Source organism: Nelusetta ayraudi, unplaced genomic scaffold (assembly GCF_046127955.1).
Source record: "Nelusetta ayraudi isolate G7.1 ecotype Tasmania unplaced genomic scaffold, CSIRO-AGI_Nayr_v1 ptg000075l, whole genome shotgun sequence".
Lineage (NCBI taxonomy): Eukaryota > Metazoa > Chordata > Actinopteri > Tetraodontiformes > Monacanthidae > Nelusetta > Nelusetta ayraudi.
Window position 1 is genome coordinate 1,116,029 of NW_027466125.1, and position 20,914 is coordinate 1,136,942.

The following is a 20,914-nucleotide window of genomic DNA, read 5'->3' on the forward strand; positions in this document are numbered from 1 at the left end:
GCAGCAGTGGCAGCAGCGGCAGCAGCGCGCGAACTGACAGACCCGCACGAGAGGTGACCGTTGCGTGCGTGAGTGCGTGTGTGTGAGAAAGAGAGACGTAGAGCCTGTGTGTGCGCAAAAGGCGCGCGTCAGGCGGGCGAAAGAGAGAGAGAGAGAGAGAGAGAGAGAGAGAGAGAGAGAGAGAGAGAGAGGCGGCAGAGGCTCAAGTTGGGTCCGTGCGCCCATGCCCTCCGCGTGCCGCCTCTCGCCGCCGCGTGCCGCCTCTCGCGCACCGGGACGCCGAGCCGCGACGTCTGTCCGCCGCCGCGGCGGTGGTGTCATGTGAAGAGGCCGAAGAATGGCCTGCGGACATGGGCTCCGCCAGCCACAAGGAGCCGCCGGCCGCCGCCGCCGCCGCCATCCGGACCCTCGTCTGCCTGGCGTGTCTGGCCACCTGGTGAGTGTCGGCCGGCTGGAGGTGGCGGTGCTGCTGGTGGGGAAGGAAAAGCAAGAAAAACCGGCACCAGCTCACTTCTCATTCTTCCTCCCTCTGTTGGTTTTCTGCTCCAGTGTGAGGAGAAGCTGCGGGCAGGTCAAGAAGGATGAGCGGATTTATCCCGAGAATTTTACGCGCATTCTGGACCGACTTCTGGACGGATATGACAACAGGCTGCGACCCGGATTCGGAGGTAAATATGTGTGTGTTTATATATTTGTTGCTACAATCATATTTTTCAAATCAAAACCCGTGCCGTCACCTTTTACACCAGCTGCATCCGCGTATGACTTCAGGCACTTTCCTTTTTGCGCAAACAGCCCGGTTTTACGCACCAGTCGCATCACCATCACTCTGCATTTAACAGCGCCGCCGCTAATCCAGTCAATTTAATCCACACCAGACTTGAAAGTTTAAATCTGCAGCAGCGTCCAAACTGAAATAACTAAAGAGGGGAAACCAGTAGTTTAGACTGTGATTTTGTAAACTACAGCTCCTGTTAGATCATCTGAAACCGTTTTAAACGCAAAAATGCAGGAGGCTGCGTGGAGTCTGACTCTGCTGCTGCTGCTGCTGCTGCTGCTAATGGACAGATTATTATTTTGTCTCTCTCCTCTTCGTCTTTCAATGTGCGTGTTGCGTTCACGGTCAAGTATATCCCTGACACACGCGATGAGCCCCGTCCTGCGTGTGGTCAGATGAGGGGCCTCACACGTTATGCGACCGCAATTACGTAAGGAACGGTGGTGTGTATGTTGAGGGACACATTGAGAAAAGGGTGGAGTGGGGAGGGGGGGGAGGAAAATAAAAAAAATGCCCCACCCGCTTAATGCCCAGTTCAAGTGCTGAAAGTGCGGATTTGGTTCTTGTGCGCATCATCTCCGGGAGAAACTCGGAGGTTTTAGAACGCGCGTGCGGCGTCTCTGTGGAGGAGGCTCCTGATTGGTCCGGTGTGCAGAGGCAGCCTGTCAACAGGAGCTGCTGCTGCTGCTGCTGATCCCTGCACTTAAACACTGTCTGCCTCCACATCCAGCCGGTGACAGGGAACCAAACTGGATTATGTATTTCTTTTTCTTTTTTTTCTTCTTCTTTTTTTTTTTTTTTTAACATCTTTCAGTCTTTATTTATTTATTTTAAACTTCCATTAGGAGAGAAAAAAAGGCTTTGGATGAGATAAGCAATCACACGAGTGCCTTTTTTTAAATTTTTTTTTAAAGGATTTGCTGCTCTGTCTCTGGCTTTGTAATGAGTGTTTTCATACACACAAGTGTGACTAAGTCTGGTCTGAGGCAGGATGGATTTAAAAACAGGAAGTTGAGAATCAGCAGTCACATGTTGTTTGTTTATTTTATTTTTTTTGCTGCTGCTGTAGGTCCAGTGACTGAAGTCAAGACTGACATTTACGTGACCAGTTTTGGGCCCGTGTCTGATGTCGAAATGGTACGTGCACACGCATGCACACACACACACACACACACACACACACACACACACACACACACACACACACACACACAACTTCAATTGATAAGTATCTTAATCGATTTAGATGGAGTATATATTTACATGTATATATACACAAACACATACACACACACACACACACATACTGTATATATGTGTGTTAGGGTGAGGGTTAGGAAGTAACAAAGTAAATACTTTGTTACTGTACTTATGTTTTTTCGGATATCTGTACTTTACATGAGTACTTCTTTTTTTGAGAACTTTTTACTTTGACTCCCTTCATTTGTACACAAATATGTGTACTTTATACTCCTTATATTGGAAAAACACGCTTCTTACTTTTGTGTTTTAAAATATTTAAAATATATAAAATCCCTTAATAGTAATTCAATTTTTTTTTATTACTTATTATTTTTATTTACTGTTATCATTATTTTCTGGTTGCTGTTGCTCGAAGTGAAGCTGTTTGAAGTCAGTTGTTGTCAGCAGATCATCTTTTAGAGGGAGATTATTTTCGAGTACTTTGACAACACGTGTATTGTTTCTTTGACCAACATTTAACCCCCCCCCCCCACTCCCCTCATTCAGGAGTACACGATGGACGTGTTCTTTCGACAGACGTGGGTGGACCGCAGGTTGATGTACGAGGGGCCGATTGAAATTTTACGGCTCAACAACCTGATGGTGACCAAGGTTTGGACACCAGACACCTTCTTCAGGAACGGCAAGAAGTCAGTCGCTCACAACATGACGGCGCCAAACAAGCTCTTCCGCATTATGAAGAACGGCACCATTCTGTACACCATGAGGTAGAGCAGCGCGCTCAGAAACACAAACGGTTCAAACCGGGTCCCAAGTGGCAGACTTCTGCTCCGAGCACTGGGACCGTCAGCGCTGATGATGTAGCAGGAAGTGGCGCGGTTTGTCGGCACTGCCAGCTCCCTTCCTGGCTGCACATTTGCGATGAAATGTCTGTCGTGCTGTATTACATGGTCTGTTTTTAAAATCGCTGTTAAGGAAATAAAAGCTGTAGAAGAAGAAGAAGGAGCGAAAACACAGTCACTTCCAGTCAGTGCAAAACAGAAGTCTGCCACTTGGAACAGACACGTCCATGTTGAAATGAGTGCAGCACAAAACATGTGTTTTCTGTAGAAATGTACTGCCTTAATGTACAGTAATACAAATATGCAGTTTGGGACACGCCCTCTTTGACCCTGCCTGAAGTTTCAGTCTTAGAAGTGACCTTTAATGTGATGTACAGTTTCCATAGTTGTAACAACTTGTGAGTAAAAACAGAGACCTGAGAGGTCAACGTTTAACAGCTGACCTCTCAGGGACAATAAGTGATTTTTTTTTTTTTTTGGAAAAGTGGAATGGAGAGTAGCTCTGAAGTTCTGCGTTGGATTGAAGTCCGACACTGATAGTGGTCCCCTTGGAAACACGACACGGTAACGGAGGGTCACCCCTCCAGATGTTGGGTTATATCCTGCATCATTCTAGCTAATGTTAGTGTTCATTTGGAGCAAATGTTACTATTTGCACATGTTTTCACATGTTGTGGCTCGTTTGTCCGCCGCAGTGCAGTAGGTAATGGGGGGAGTGGGATTTGGGGGGGTTCAGATGCAATGACATGCACGCATGGCCAGTCTGGTGTAGTAAACGAAAAGTACAGGAAATGATGGAAACCAACAGACCGTGTGATGTGACGCTCTACCCCAGGTGAAATAACTCAACTAGGGCTTCTCATAGCAATTTTCTGAGACTGTATATCTGACAAAAATGAAAATCCCTTATTGTCCTTTTAAGTTATGATCAGACTTTTGGTGAAATGACATGCAAAGATGTATATTACTACTACTACCACTACTACTACTACCACAGATGACAATGATAATAATAATAAAAATAATAGTATCTTTAATTCAACTCAAAATTTCAAATGAATGAGGTTATTACAGGTGAAGACTCTGTATTAGCCTTTATCTTCGGTCACAGTTGTCTTTTAAGAAGCAAATCCAACCAACCAACTTCTATTTTTTACCCTCTGTTACACCATCAAATATGTACTAGTTGTTTGATGATGGCCAGGCTTGCTCTTGAGGGGTGTGGTAGCCCCGCCCTCACCCCAAGACAGCTGTGATTGGCTCCTGTAGGCAGAAGCAGCAGGATAAGCTATGGAATGGATTGATGGATTTTCTGTCAGTTTCCTGGCAAAGTGTCTCTCTGTTTCGCAACAGGTTGACCATCAGTGCAGAGTGTCCCATGAAGCTGGTGAACTTCCCCATGGACGGACACGCCTGCCCCCTCAAGTTTGGAAGCTGTGAGTCTTTATCGTTTATCTTTTTTTTTTTTTTTAAGAAAAAGGCTCGTAGCCATTTTGTCAAAGCAAAGTCCAGCAGAAGTCATTGAATATTTAACTCTGAGACAGTCAGTGGTCCAAGCTGATCACTACATATTTTTTTTAATAATATATTTCAACACTCTGGGACTTTATTCAAGGGGGCTGAAAAAAGAGGGATCTGGAGTAAAGATGGAGGGGTTGATCTTTGGTGGCTGAGCACAGAGGTAGATGATAACCATGATTTGCATCACACGTTTCCTCATTTACTGTTAAAAGTGAACAAAAACCACTAAACAACTGACATAGCTTCACACAAAATGCTACGCACGCAAACATCTTTTGGCAAATAAAAAACACACAACCCGGTCTTGCGCGCTTGCGGCGTTTTTCCATTGATGAATCATGATCTCTGCCTGTGTGCCTGAGTCACTGTAATTGTAGCTGTAAATAAATCCAGTCACTGATAACGAGAGGCTGTCGGCAGGCTTCCTCGCCATCTCTGGAGCGCCGTGCTGTGGTTCTCATGGCTCTTTCTGACGGGAGACTCACTGGATGACTGCAAATGGCTGAACAGGATAAATTGATGAACACAAAAACAACAATGACAACAACGTAGTTTTAAACGGTTACCTTTTTTTTTCTTCTTTTTTTTTGCTGAGTGAAGTTTGTGTTTGAGTCAGAGGAGGAGGAGGAGGAGGAGGAGCACGAGGAAGACAAGGATTTACTCAACTTGTAGCAAGAAGGTTTTACTAATAGTTTAACCAGAGAGATCACGTGGAAACTTTGCCCAAAGTCGTTAAAAGTACAGTGTGCAAAATCCTGCCCTCGAGTGGTCAGATTTTAGATTGCAGTGCTCATTCGCTCTTCCTCCCTCTCCCAAGCTTGCCAGTGAACCACGCTGGCCTGCGCACCCAAACCGGGATACTTTGTCCACTTTCTTCTTTGTTAGTTTATTTGAAGACGCAAGCAGTTAACCTAATTACGAAACGAGCTGTCAGGCGACCTGAATTGTCCACACCAAATACGGTGGTAGTAATATGGTGGTGCAAGATGGCAGCTAACTGGGTGAAAGACCCTTTTTGATCTATTGATATTCTTACATATAAATAAGAACCTACCTATGGGTAGGAAAACCAAGTGACTTTTATTGTATTGCGAGTATATACTTTTATTCATGTATTTATGGGCAGTATTTTAAGCTTTTACCAACATAAAAATCATAAATCAAGCCAAATTTTACACACCTGCCCAGCACTGACGCTGCTGCAGCATCCAGGCTGATCTCCTCCACGGCCAGCAGACATACAGCTTTTACTTCCTGCTTTTGTCACTATTGGAAAGGCGCTGGTTTCCGATTGAACCGACCAACACCCACCATGGCTCTGATTTACTGAGCATCCGCACAGCATTGATTGCACAAGCTAAGGGCTAAACAGGCTACTGTGCGAAATAAGGGACCAACCCTGGTGTCCACTTGTACAACGTGTGATGCTGAAGCTTTTTTTTTAATCAGGAGTTTCTATACAGAAGCTGCACATCAAAAGTTCACTGTCTGAATCTCCCTCTGCCCTGTGGAGGCCGCGGAGACGACAAAGCACTTTTTGTGAGACGCCATCGGCCAAATAATGGCGCATTTCCGCTGTGTCCTGCTGAACAATGGCTGTGACTTGGAAGTCAGTTTTTCTATTGGAGCCCCGACGGTCAGCAGAAAACCTCTCGTTTCCTCGAGAGAAAAGTTTTTTTTTTTCTTATTCTGGAAGCAGCAGCAGCAGCTGCGTCTTCTTATCGGAGGAGAGCAGCGATTTGAAGATTACATCTGTGAGAAGGAAGGAAGGACGACGATGAGCAGCAGCGGCGGCAGCCGTTACACTTCGCCGTCAATTATCCCGTGTGCTGACATTGAAGGGGACGAATTCACACGTCTCAGTCATTGTCATCTGCTGCCCTCCTCCTCCTCCTCTTTCTTCGTCCTTCTCCCCCTCCTCTTCCTCCGACCTTCTACTCCTCCCCCCCCCTCCTCCTTCTGCTCCACCCACCTCCTCTTTGTCCTCCTTGTCCTCATCCTCGTCCTCCTCCACCTCCTTTTCGCTCCACCTCCTCCTCTTCTCCCTCCTCCTCCACCCCCTAGGACCCTCTCCTCCTGCTCCTCCTTCTGCAGTCCGGGGGAAGCGACCGTGGATGTGATGTGGCCTGAAGCGAAGGAAAGGTCACAGTCCTTCCCTCTGCCTCAGGATAGCACAGACCTATGCAGCTATTTTCCATAGCTGGTGTGTGTGTATGTGTGTGTGTGTGTGTGTGTGTGTGTGCTAATTTTCCCTCTGTCGGCCCTGCCTTCATTTTCTCCATCCCTCCTCCTCCTCCTCCTCCTCCTCCTCCTTCTCTCTGTCTCCTCCATCTGGACTGGAGTGTGCAGGCATTGCGTTCCACTCCATGACCCACCAGAGTCGTTTCATTTTGGCAGCACAGTTGGTCTCCCGCCGGTGTGCTGGAGTCCCACTGGGAGTGGCAGCCGCAGACAGACAACTGGCAGTTTGGGCTGCGTGCGAGTCCACAGAGCGGCCAAGTTCACGGCGGACGCATGAGGATGTGGTTAAAAGATCCTCCACAGTCAGAGGTCATAGGTCACCAATGCGAGAAACGCCCTACGTCTGTCTTGAGAATTTCCGGTCCAAAGCATTTTCATTGATAAGCAGAGAACAGATGCAGACCAGGAGAAGAAGAAGAAGATGAAGAAGAAGAAGAAGATTTTTGATTTTTACAACCACACTTTATTTCCAAAACTAATTGTAAATTATGCTGCACATTTCCACAAAACATACATTTATAGAAAAATAAATCATTAATAAACAAATAAATAATAAATAGTTTTAAAAAGAAATTCAGTCAGAAGAAGAAGGAGGAGGAGAAGAAGAAGAGTGCTGGTTTCATCAGAAGTGGACGTCAGAAGAACTGAAGTCACTGGAGAATTTCAGCGGAGTTTCAGAGATTTTACTTGACTGCTGAAAGGTTCTAAGAAGAAAAAGTTTCTTTTGACACTTCATGGATGCATTTGTGATGTGCTGTGATGTACCCAACAGACGCCTACCCCAAGACGGAGATGATCTACACCTGGACCAAAGGGCCTCAGCACTCAGTGGAGGTCCCCCCAGAGTCGTCCAGCCTGGTCCAATACGACCTCATCGGCCAGACTGTCTCCAGCGAGACCATCAAATCCATCACAGGTCGGCCTCTCTCTACCACCGTCTCTCTGCCTCGCCCCCTCTCTCTGTCTCCCGCTCTCCCTCTCTCTCCCTGTCTGTCTCGTCTCCTCTCTCTCTCTCGCTCTCGCCATTTTCAGCTGCCGGCTGAATTTGCTTGAATTTCACAGGGAAACGTCTGGCGGCTGTCTGCTAAATCTTGCATTGAAAGCTAAAGGAAGCTAAGCCGTCTTTGCTAAAAAAAAAAAAAAAAAAAAAAAAAGATCTCACCTCAACTACATTTTTTCACGTGGATGACGAATTCACGACAAATTCTACACACAGGTTGTTGCTGATGGTGCGGCGGAATTTTCTGGAGCTTCAAACGCTGTTAGCGTCAGCGATGCTTTTTAAAGAGTTCAAACATCCGAGAAAAGATGGAGTGCGAATGGACCGGGGGGGATGGAAGGGGAGGTGAAGGAGGGATGGGGGGTGGGTGTGGCGAGGATAGATGGATGAATGAATGGATGGATGGATGTGTAGAAGAAGAGTCGGGTGAAATGGAATCAAACCCGACAGCTGAAGTCTGAAGTGATGAAAGTGAAACTTCTCATCCTCAGAAGTCCAACTCCCACCGACTGGTTGTGGTTTTATTTCCTCTCTCTCGCTCGCTCTCTCTCTCTCTCTCTCTCACTCACTCGCTCTCTCTTTCTCTTTCTCTCTCTGTGGACGCTGCAGGTGAATACGTGGTGATGAGCGTCTTCTTCCACTTGAAACGCAAAATGGGCTACTTCATGATCCAGACGTACATCCCCTGCATCATGACAGTGATCCTCTCACAAGTGTCCTTCTGGATAAACAAGGAGTCGGTGCCGGCGCGCACAGTCTTTGGTACGTACGACCCACATCACACACACAACTGACACAACTCGCGTGACTCACATGACTCGCACAGGTCGCACGACTCACATGAGCTCACATGACTCACATGAAACGGAGTACTTACACCAGCGGTCCGCAACCCCCGGGCCGTGGACTGGTACCGGTCCGTGGGTCATTTGGTGCCGGGCCGCACAGAAAGAATAAATATCTTCCTGAGTCTGAACAATTTTATTTTGAAAAATTACCGGATTATCTCCGTTACGTCCATCTATGGCTCAACTCTTGACGCATGTCAAAGCGCTTGTCCCGGTCACGTAATCCGTCACCGCTAGATTAAACCCACGAGCCAGCAAGCTAGCGGGCACGCTAGCTAACGTCTTTGGAAAGAGGGAAAGGTCCAGTGAGGAGACAGAAGAGCCTGCGACTTCCAAGAAAAAGAAAGCAACGTTTATCAGACAATGCCAAGAGTCACACCACTAACTTTATCTCGAGAAAGTATTCCTACGCAACATGCCCACTGTGCTTAACATGCGACTCAAGTCACACGACTCACATGACTCACACGACTCAAACGACTCAAACGAGTCACACAACTGACACGACTCACGTGATTCACAAGACTCAAACAACTCACACAACTTGCTCAATTCACACGAGTCACATGACTCAATCGACTCACACGAGTCACGGCATTCACGCCACTAACACAAGCCACACAACTCACTCAACTTACACGACTCACACACCCCCTGGTCTCGCTGTCGAGGAAAAAAAAAAAAAAAAGTGTTTTTTTCAATATCTGACAGAATGTAAAAAAAATGAAAGGTTTTCCTCTGTTAGTTTTAAAGAAGGAGCAGATGATCTGAGATGCTTCTCCCTCCACCATGACGACGCCTGAAGCAAAGATTTGCATCTGAGGAATAGAAAGAAATTTATTTCCTTTTTTGCGCTCTGGCTGCTCAAATTGCGAAAGAAAAATCCTCTCAAGCCGCTTTTATAAATAGAGGTGGAAAAAAACAACGGGCCACATGAGCATTTAGCGCTAGTTAGCGCTAAGACGCCCCGAGGGGTCATTGAGTGGGATGCTCCCACTTTCATAGCAACGAACAGCCTTCAGTGGAGGGAATTCTGAGGGTTCAGATCTGTTATTAAAAGTTAATTTCAAGGATATTTTTCATGAGAGCTTAATTAAGGATTTCTTTTTTGGCATCAAGTAGAAAAAAAATATGAATAAACACACAAGACTTTAATTTTTTGAGTGACTAAACGAGATTTGGCCTTGATGTAAACCAGTTGTCCAAAGAGCAATGGTGCCACAAATAGAAACTCACTGCAACCGTCATCACATCTTTCACGTTTTGTGTGTGTGTGTGTGTGTGTGTGTGTGTGTGTGTGTGTGTGTGTGTGTGTGTGCATAGACAATGTGAAGCGCTTCTCTGTCCAGTTAACCTTTACGCAACAGAGTACACAACACAAACGCAAGTGGATTTGGACTTAAAAACAGACTAATTCCAGAACATAAAAACACAGAACATCATCCTGGATGTGATGCAGATGCAACGTTGTGATGATATTTAGTGTGACGACACAACAATATAACAACACAACAACACTCCCTCTCAGTTGACATTTGCTTGCTCAGTTGTATAGTCGCACCTCCAGCCCACCAGTGGCCGTCGTTCACAGCCTCGAGTCCTCCTGCTGCTCTGCAGACGCAAAACACTTCCTTCCTCTCCCACCTGCAGCTGTCAGATGATTTCTTTGTCTTCGCGAAAGCTTCGATTTATTTTTTTGCTCCTCCAAGACTTTTGCTGCACTTTGACTGGAAAAGGTCTTCAAAAAAAGTGACTAAACAAGCAATCTCACTAATGGGTTTCTCACACACACACACACACACACACAAGCACACGGACACACACGCACAGGAAGGAATGCACACACATCCCTTACTCGTCTGCTGCTCTGTCATAGGCATCGAAGCTGTGAAACGTGTGTGTGTGTGTGCGTAAGGTGTCAAAGCTCAGTGGGATCTGAGGAGGATAGTGTGTGTGTGTGTGTTTTGGATTTCTCCTTTTCCGCCACCCTGCAGACACACACACAACACAGACAGACAGACAGACAGACAGACAGACGCATACACACACACACACACACACACACGTCCTGCTGAGAGCTGGTGCAGATACAGTTTCAGGATGAGAGAATCAAGAATTAGTTCTCTTGCTTTTGGCTAAAGAGAAATGGTGAATATTCCCCACAATTACCATTATTATCATTAATGAAGCTTGCTTTCTATTCTGAGTGATGACAGATACACTAGAGTTTGCCCTGTCAGTGGTGAGATGTGCTTCTAAAGAGCTAAAGGTAATCAGAGGGCAGCTGTAAACACTGTGTGAGAAACTACAGGTGAAAAAAACGCTGGAGCTACATGTTTCCCTCTCACATGCTAATAGCCTCATGCTAGCGGTTAGCGTCCTCTGGCCGAGGCCCAACCGTCCTCTCCTTCCCGAGCCTCGTCTAGCTCACCTATCAATGTCACCTGGCCGACTTTGATTGACAGGCCATTATATTGCGGTCACGTCGGTTGCGGTTCCACAAGGACTCTGCGGCAGCAGCGGCCACAGCGGCAGCGGCAGCAGCAGCGGCAGCAGGTTGTCAAGTGGCGCCCTCGTCCAGGCGATTCACTGCTAATCAAATTATTGTTATTGGTTAAATGGCGGCCGGTGAGCTGCACAGGCTGCGACTGCGACCTGCTGCCGCTGGGGGAGGAGGAGGAAGAGAAGGAAGGGGAGGAGGACGAGGAGGACGAGGAGGAGGAAGAGGTGGAGCAGGAGTAGGAAGAGGAAGAGTAGAAAGAGGAGGAGGAGGAGGAGGAAGAGGTGGAGGAAGAGGTGGAGAAAGAAGGAGGAGGCAAGTGTGTGACCTTGCATGCTGGAGAGACACACTTTGACTGTTCAAAGTGTTTCACTTTGTGTGTGTGGGCATGTGTGTGTCCTCACACTGACGGCAACTTTCACTGTTGCGTTCTTGCTGCTGCTGCTGAATAGACTTAAACACATGAGTGAGACAGAAAAATGCTGGCTTCATATTCATTTATTCAAAATTGAATTCACTTTTCCAGTGTTTTCTAACTTTTTGCATGTGCAGGCCACCGTAGTTCACTGTAAAAGCTTTCTGCAGCATATCAGTCGGTGAGCTCTCCAGAAATCATTCAAAAATTAAAAAAAAAAAAACTAGAAAAAAGCCCTAAAATAGTCTTCACTTTGTCTGCTTGCTTCACTTTTCAAAAATTGGGCTTCGAGTCACACACACACACACACACACACACACACACACACTTCTGGATATCAGCCCTTGATGAGGTCATAAAGGTCATAATGTTGGCAGGGAGGTTGTAAACAGAGGGCTAACTGTGCTGGTTTACTGGAGATTTGGGGAGATTCAGAGGATGGAGGATAAGAAGATAGAAAGAAAAGTAGGTGATGCATTTTTAAGTAGCGACATCCATTCATCCATTTATTGATCCCAAATTAGGAAACTACTCAACAGCTGCTACGATTCCACTTCCACATTTCCTGTCTAACTCAGTGAAAAACCTTTCTCAGTTTGTGGCGCTTCAACTCATTCCCGCTTTCACCAAAAACTGTTGCATGATTAAACAAAAGAGAAAATCGAAGCCCCGGTGGGGCCACCTTGGCGGCAACAATCAGGCCTGGACAGTGAGGACGATGCCGGTGCTGATTGCTGAGGGTCCTTCTAACATTAGAAGATGAGACGCTGACGGATGGGCAGGGAAATGTCACTATTTATGTAACAGAGTGAGAAAGAGCAGAGTGGCCTTTCCTCAGACTCCACGGGGAGCAGCAACACAGGAGCTGCTCTGCCAGCGCTTCCCCAGACAACAGCAGAGCAAACATGGGACCATGAATGTGTCCCTACCCGACCCCTGTGTACAAGTACTACACTGTCAAGGTCACACCGTGGTGGTGAACAAGGTCACTTTGGTGATCATTTATTATTAGTATGATTATGATTATGATTATGATTATTATTATTATTATTATTATTATTATTATTATTATTATTATTATTAGTATGATTATTATTATTAGTAGTAGTAGTATTATTACACACCGAAACCACTTTTGTTTTTTTTTTGTTTTTTTTTACAGAAGTAGAGTGATACCGATACCGAGTACCTAATAAGGCCATTACACATTAGAGAATAACTTTGTTGTTTTTTTTGTATTTTTCCACAGATGTTCTGTTATTTGAACAACATTCCTCAGCATGTTTTTCTACAACCAGATTCACTGCAGTACAAACCCAAATCTAACAATATTGTCATACACATACATATACATCTGGTATCGGTGTCGAGGTATCGACACATATTTTACAAGTACGGGTAGAGTACTCAAGCCCGGTATCGGTACTGATACCTGATACTGGTATCGGTATCGGTGCATCTCCAGTTGTATATTACATCCTGTCCAAGCCGACCCCTTCCTCCGTAATAACTACATCTGCTGACGCTCTCCTCTCCTCGACGTCCCCTGAAGGCATCACCACTGTCCTGACCATGACCACGCTCAGCATCAGCGCCCGCCACTCGCTGCCCAAGGTGTCGTACGCCACGGCCATGGACTGGTTCATCGCCGTCTGCTTCGCCTTCGTCTTCTCCGCCCTCATCGAGTTCGCCGCCGTCAACTACTTCACCAACGCGCAGGCGGAGCGGGCCAAGAAGAAGCCAGCCAAGTGTCCCCCGGGTCCCCAGACCACGCCCGTCAAGGTCAAGGACGTGGAGGAGGTTCTGCAGGTGATGGTGATGATGACGATGATTATGTGTGTGTGTGTGTGTGTGTGTGTGTGTGTGTGAGACGGAGCCACTTGAGTTGAAGGAGCACTCACACAGCAGGTGATTATGTGCTCACTGTATTATGGAGGTGTGGGACTCTGGTTCCTGTCTGGAGCTCATCAGCCTGTCAGATGAGAACATCTGAGGTGGATCTGCAGGGAAACTCTGTGAAAAGTCTCCCAGAGCCTCATTTCTTTCTTTCTTTTTTTCTGTTTTTTTTAAATGTGGCTGTCGTACAACAAAACTTTCATCAAATGCATTTGTTAATTTTTTTTAATTTTTTTTTATCAGATTCAGGTATACCCATAATGTCTTGCAAATGTTCCAAGCCGCCTACATCTTCGCCAACGCTGCCTGATTTCAGTATTTCTGGATGGAAAAGAAAGGACTCCAATAACCCCTAATCTCACTATATTTACACACACACACATGTTTTTTTGCCCACTTCTAACAACAGCTGGAAGGTCCAACTCCAGCTGCAACTTTCAAACTCAAGATTTCAAAACGTCTCCTATTTTCTATTTTTCACAAATCTGCTGCCGCGCTACATTAACACGCAAATTGCAGCGGAGGTTGCAGTTTGAACAGATCCTAGGGCAGTGGTCCTCAATAGGCGGCCCGCGGTCCGCATCTGGACCGTGACACAACTATCTACGGACCCCAGGCAAATTGTCGAAAATTATACTTTTTATTTTTTTTTTAACCAATAAATATAATAAATAAATATTTTATTTGTGTTACATGCGAAGCGTTTGCGCGACTGTGTGTGTTTCGATTTTGTCAGCACGTGTATTATGTTGACTCCATGTCAACAATGCTCTGATAGGCTGTTGCTTTTTGGGGTCACAGCTGCAGCGAAAAGCTGAGCTTGTTGACTTCCGGTTTCGAGTGGATTACATCGTTACTTTGCTCGGCTAGCAGTTGAATTGACGTAAATCAACATGGCATTTTCAAAGTTTCCCAGTAAAAGAAAGGTGGCCAATGAAAACCGACAGTTCAAAGAGGAATGGACGGAGCGCTACGCATTCATCCTTCGTCCAATAAGCGTAAGACCAATATTCCTTATCTGTCAGGAGACTGTGGCTCTGGTGAAAAGCGCAAACTTGAAACGTCATTATGAAGCAAAACATCGGCATTTTGAACATTCCTATCCTCAAAATTCAGACCTACAAAAAACAAAAATCAATGAGCTGAAATCGTCCTTGTGCCAAGGTTCAAAGTCTTGGCAACAGACACAAGATGCCATTTCTCTCATTAAGCAGCAGTGTTTGGCACAATGTACAATAGTTCTTCATTGTACTTTGATTCTGAGATATATTTGTTTCCTAAGGATTCCTGAGATACTTGATTCACCTTTCGTGGGAATGGGAGAAGAGCACTGCAGTTTTAATTGTGTTTGAGTAGATATTTGAATCTATGTTAAAATGTAAAGGATGTCGTTTTAGTTGAGTGTTTAATTGAGTTATTGTTAAGATTAAAAGACTGTTGTTTTATTTGCCCAAGTTCAGTCTTGGCAACAGACCAAAGGCACCATATCTTATTTCATTTTATCAGTCAGTGTTTGACACAATGTGCAATAGGTCATTTTGGAAAGATTATTATTATTATTATTATTATTATTATTATTATTATTATTGTTATTATTATCATTATTATTATTATTATTATTATTATTATTATTAGTAGTAGTAGTAGTAGTAGTAGTAGTAGTAGTAGTAGTATTACAAACTGGAGTTTGATTCCTGACTTGTGACTAGAGTAAATGGACCTTTGACTCATTGAAAAATTTCATAATGTGGACCTTTAAAGTTTGTATTCGAGTACCCCTGTCCCAGGGGGTCCACAGACACTGAAACACAACCCAACATCGCAACAACACAACACAGCACAACACAACACACCATAATGACAACACAACCCAACATAGCGACAACACAACACGACCCAACACAACATAACGACAACACAACCCGACCCAATATAACAACAACACAACCTAACCCAACCCAAACCAACACAACACAACACAACCCTACATAAGGCCAACACAACCCGACCCAATACAAAGACCACAGAACTCAATATAGCGTCAACACAGCCAAGTGTAACAACAACACAACCCAACATGACAGCAACGCAATCCAACATAATGATAACACAACATAACCCAACATAACGACAACACAACCCAACGTTACCACAACACAACATACGGACATTATAATGACAACACAACACAACATAACCACAACACAACATAACGACAACCCAAACCAACGTAGCGACAACGCAACCCAACGTTACGACAACACAACCCCATCTTGCACACTGTGTGTCAGTTCCACACTTGAAGTTGCCTCCTGGAGTCATAAATCCCAGTGTGGTGTGTAATCACACCTTGACGGCGTACAGTGACAACAGCACTTCAGTGGATTAGCGAGGTTTCCATGGCAACACATTCCGGTTCGTCTCTATAGGTTTCAGGAGGAAAAAAAAGGCTGCGGCGCTCCGGGGGAGAGAGAGAGAGAAAAATTAATACTCTTTTTTTCCACGAGAGTCATCGCCGTCATTGGCGGAGAGCGGGCGGCTGGGTGGGCAGGTCAGAGGGTGTTCACCCAGTCGGGTGTACAGCCAACACACACACGCACACACGCACTCACACACTCCCACGTGGGACACAATAACAGTGGATTCTTTCTTGTTTTCTAAAGGAGGGGTGGGGGATTATTGGTGCCTACGTACCAGCATCACACACACACAGAAACACACACACATATATATATATACATATATATATATATAAATATATATATATATATTATATATTATAAATATATATATATACATATATATATATGTGTGTGTGTTTTTGTGTATATATAAATAAATATATATATATACAAACACACACACACACACACACACACACACACACACACACACACACACACACACACCCTGCCACCGCTGGAAAACATCAACTCTCGCAGGATAAGCTCCTTGTGACGCTCCTCGCTGCTGCACTGCTGAAGTGCCTCCTACTTTCTGTCTTAAGCTCGTGTGAAATGAGTGAAATCCAGCCTGAACCGCATCTGTACATCGGCTCCCGGCTGATGGCCATCTGTCCGCGGCGGCCGCTCTAATCAGATCAATATGAGGAGGTTTAGCGGCGGCCACCACCCCGGGCCCCGCCCACTGTTAAAAAAGAGATTAAAAAAAAGGTCTTTCACCTTGCTTTGCAAAGAAATCCCTCTGGAAACAGACATCAGTGTTAACGTTATTCAAGATGTGAAATTGTGTAGTTTTTTTTTGTAGCTAAGCTTGTTGTCCAGGACTTACTTTCATGACATTTTTACAATATGTATATTGTTCTTTTTTCACTACTCACGTCACACTTTTTTGTTCTGAATGGCAAAGCTACTTTTATTCAAGTAAAGAACTTACAATACTTACAAACATATGTCCTCACGAACAAATTACTTCTGATATTTTCTTAAAGAAACGCGTCCAAAAAATACAAGGAATCAAAGGCATGGTAAGACCAACATTTAGTGGGCAAAACACAACATTGTGCCAACTGAAAACAATAAATAGGTCAACAAATCTTTTCTATCACACAGTGTAACCTGCTATTCATCATGTATCATTTAAAATAGTGAGACTGCCATTTATTTAGATACATTTTTCCAGTAGCTGTAAGAAATTACAGATAAAGGTGTATTTTTTTTGTCATTAAATTCTGTCATTTCAACATCCATGACGGAGCAGCAGGTTCTCTCCAGCACTCTGTGTGTTCACATTGTTATCTTCTCCATAGTTTCTTTCCAGTTCCAGTTCAGTTCAGGTGACACACACACACACACACGCACACGCGCACACACCTTCAGCCCGCGTTATTAAGTCAGCTAATTGTGGAATTAGCAGTTGGTTAGTATTAGCTATTAGCGAGCTAATTAGCCACAGATGTTAATGTTTGCCGTTTAATGTGTCCTTGCAGCGAGAGAACGGCCTCCTTTTCTTCTTCGTCAACACACCACGTCTTGAGCAGCGGAACACTTACGTGAAAAAAAAATCTAAATGATCACAGCGTTGTTGGCTAACAGCTACACCTGCTATGGACCATTATGATGATGATGACTGCGAAAGAAAAACAAGTGTTCCCACTTGCCCAATGCAGATGTCTTTAGTTAAAAAAAAAAATTAAATAAATCTTCTGACAAATGCTGAGTGGTCACTTTTTAACGGAGAAGTTGACCTAAAATTCTGGCTTTTGAGCTTATCTGACATAAGTCATGCAAGTTGATGTAAATTCCAGAGATTTGTGACATCACACTTAACACATTTAGTCAGTTTAGACACCTAATAGTGTCCGACTTGACACTCCCAATAGATCCCAACCAAGAAAATGCAACCTCAAGGGGGCGCTAATTGACCGTACTCATTATCCCGGCTTAGAAAAATGCAACGTAGAAACCTCTTTCAAACTCACTTTCAACTCGGCTCTGGTGCCCCCTTAATGGTTAAGTGTGTTTGTAAATACATCAAAGATGCTGTTATAATCCATTTCTAATGGATAAAGCCTTGGCCTGGATGAGAGGTCATCAGGTGGTCTCCAACGTTCATCGAGTGTTTCGACCCTTAACCACAACACTCTCCGGTTGGCGGGTCAGCCATGATTGGCCAGATCACGTTCATCCTAAATATAAAATGGCCTGGATTGTCCACGCCAGGCTTCCTTACAAATATGGCAATGCAAGACGGCAGCTGACTGGGAGCAAGACCCTGGTATATAATATATAAGTATATGTATATAGACCAGGGTCTACAGCCCATAAATATATATATTTATGGGCTGTATGTTAAGCTTTTACCATTATAAAAATCATAAAATAAGCAATTTTTTTCACATTGGGCATTTAAGAGAGCAGATGAGAGGATTTCCTTTCCTGGTTCTTCATCATTATTTAAGTTTTGTTTTTATTGCCTCTTCTGTCCATCTGTGCAGAACCCCGACACCAATGGCAACCTGAGGAAACGGACCAACTACAGCTCCAACCAGGAGCCTGGCAGCCAGCAGAGGGCGCAGTCCACCACCAACCTCGCCGGGGTGGGCCGAGCCCGGCCCCTGCGACCTCTGACCTGCGGGGCCAACGGCAGCTCCAGCTCGACGCTGTCCCGTTCCAGCCCCAAGTCGGAGAGCCTGCTAAGCTTGGCCTCGTCCTCGGCCCAGCTGCTCAAGGGTGGGGGTGGGACGCCAGGGCCGTTGCCACAGCCTCCAACTCAGGCCGCCGCCTCCACGCCGGACGTGATGGCGGAGACGCCGCGGCGCCGGCCCAACGCAGCGGCGCCGTCGCTGCAGCACCTGCTGGCGCCCAAGCTGGAGCGCATCCAGCTGATGGGCAACAAACTGGAGGTCAAGCAGACACCGTGCTCGCAACCCACCACCGCTGGCATGGGTGGCACCAGCAAGATCGACAAGTACGCCCGCATCCTCTTCCCAGTGTCCTTTGGGGCCTTCAACATGGTCTACTGGGTGGTCTACCTGTCCAAGGACACCATGGTGGCCAGGGGTGGCTAGCGGCTAGCTGCTAGCTGCTAGCTGCTTGGGTGGGCCGGGTTTTACTTCTTGGAAACAGATGGGAAGAAAATAAGGTTTTGAACGTGAGGTTGCAAATGATAAAACAGGCAAAGACGAAAATAAAAAACAAAAAAAGTGCTGAGCGTGCACTTCCCACTTCCACCTGCGGGCGGACTTTGACACCAGGAGGAGGACGTTTATTTTAATTAATTCTTGGAACTGCAAGCATGGGAACAAGGCAACCGAGTTAGAAATATACCTGAGTCGACCAGTTCAGAGAAGGAACAGCCGCAACACTGGAATACTGCCCCCTGTCTTCCTGACGCGGTATCTGACTAATAGCCCACACCCCCTCCGGTTTGGCCCTGCGGTCCAGATAAGTCTGGGATTTTTTATTTGTACTGTCTGACACACTCCTCAAGTGGAACTGCAGCAACTCTTTTGTGTGTGTGTGTATATATATATATATATATATATATATATATATATATATGTATATATATATATAATTATATATATATACATGTGGATTTATAAGGATGAATGGATTTATATTTTAATTATTTCAGTGTAAAAAAAATAATTTAAATTAATATATAAGTCTCGCTGTTTAGTTGTTTTTTTTGGTTGTTTCGTTTCGTTTTGATTTGCTTGAAGTCGAACGATGGGTAATGCAACAGTTATATTATGTGAGAAAACACAGGGGGGCTGATGGGAAGCAAGCAGCGGTTTTCCAGGGATTTTCCTCTGAGCCTGATCAACTAGAGAGAGAGCGCATGAAACAGAAAGAGAGAGAGAGGCCAAATGACGGTCACACAGTAAGACAAATAAAAAAATAACAAATGTTTTTTTTTTCCGGATGAAAGTACTAAAAAAACGTGCAAAGCTCTGGAATGGGAGGTGATCAGCCGCTGAAATCCCTTTTTTTTTTTATTGTTGCGGGGAAAGCAGCGGGCGGAGAATCTTCCTCACACAAGACGGATTAACAAATCAGGGGGGAAAAAAAACAGTGAAGATGAAATTTGAGGATGAGTCGGTGGGGGAGAATAGTCAGCGAGAGCGTAGCCGTTACTCGGTGTAACGGGAGGATTTAATCCTCGTTTCCAGCCATTCAGTGGCGCAACAGAGAGAGTTTGTCTCTAGGGGAGACCTGCAGCAAAAAAGGTCAAGTCATTGATTTTTGTTTGTTTTTTTTGTTTTTTCCTGAAGAGTTGTTTTCCTTTGTTTTACAGCAGGAACAATTCATGAATGTGACTCTGCGACAGGAGAGAGAGAGAGAGAGAGAGGGAGAGAGAGAGAGAGAGAGAGAGAGAGAGAGTTTGCTGTTGTTGAACCTAAACTGTTTTGTTGTGTTGTTGTAGAGATTAGATCCACTGCAGTGCCCCCTTGCGTCGGAGCTCAGACCCCCAAAATAAAGAGCCATCACATGTCACAGAAAGAAAATGACACGCTTTATTTTTTGCTGGCGTTAGCCGACTTGTCAGTCAGTCAGTCAGTCAGTCGTTAGCCGCTGCTGCCAACTGTGCTAGCTGGAGATACCACCAATGGGTTGGAACTAAACGTCTTAAAGTCCATGGCTCCATGCTGCACAAAATACAAACCCAATATAGTGACTTCTAAAACTAAAAATCTAAAAATTTGATGAGAAATGGAAGCAATTAAGGCCTGTAGGGGAACTAGGGGAACACTTTGGCAACAGTTTCCAAAAATGCAAACATGAATTGACCGGCAAGACAGAAACACCAACAAGTTATTACGTACTTACGGGGAAAAAAATAAAAGGAAAAAGGGGCGATGGTGAAAAGTCTGTAAAATGTTGCTTTTCTAAATTCAAATCAACAGAAAGACGAGTTGTCCTACATATATATATTTATATATATATATATGTATATGTATATATATATATATATATATATATATATATATATATATATATATATATATATATATATACATATATATATGTATATATGTATATATGTACATATATATATGTACATATATATATATATATATATGTATATATATATATATATACATATATATATATACATACATGTATATATATATGTATATATGTACATATATATATATTTATTTATATATATATACAGTATATACATACATATATATATGTATA

The 20,914-nt window shown here is 44.5% G+C and overlaps 1 protein-coding gene across 1 annotated transcript; it reads left to right on the forward strand.

Moving 5' to 3' along the window:
• On the forward strand, positions 1 to 20,032 carry gabra4 (gamma-aminobutyric acid type A receptor subunit alpha4). The gene is made up of 9 exons (XM_076043423.1): positions 1 to 436; positions 550 to 668; positions 1,848 to 1,915; positions 2,528 to 2,748; positions 4,177 to 4,259; positions 7,358 to 7,501; positions 8,195 to 8,347; positions 12,901 to 13,157; positions 18,202 to 20,032. Exons 1-9 carry the CDS (start codon positions 351 to 353, stop codon positions 18,772 to 18,774), a joined length of 1,704 nt encoding a protein of 567 aa, XP_075899538.1. The 5' UTR covers positions 1 to 350; the 3' UTR covers positions 18,775 to 20,032.
• Positions 20,033 to 20,914: the final 882 nt, after the last annotated feature.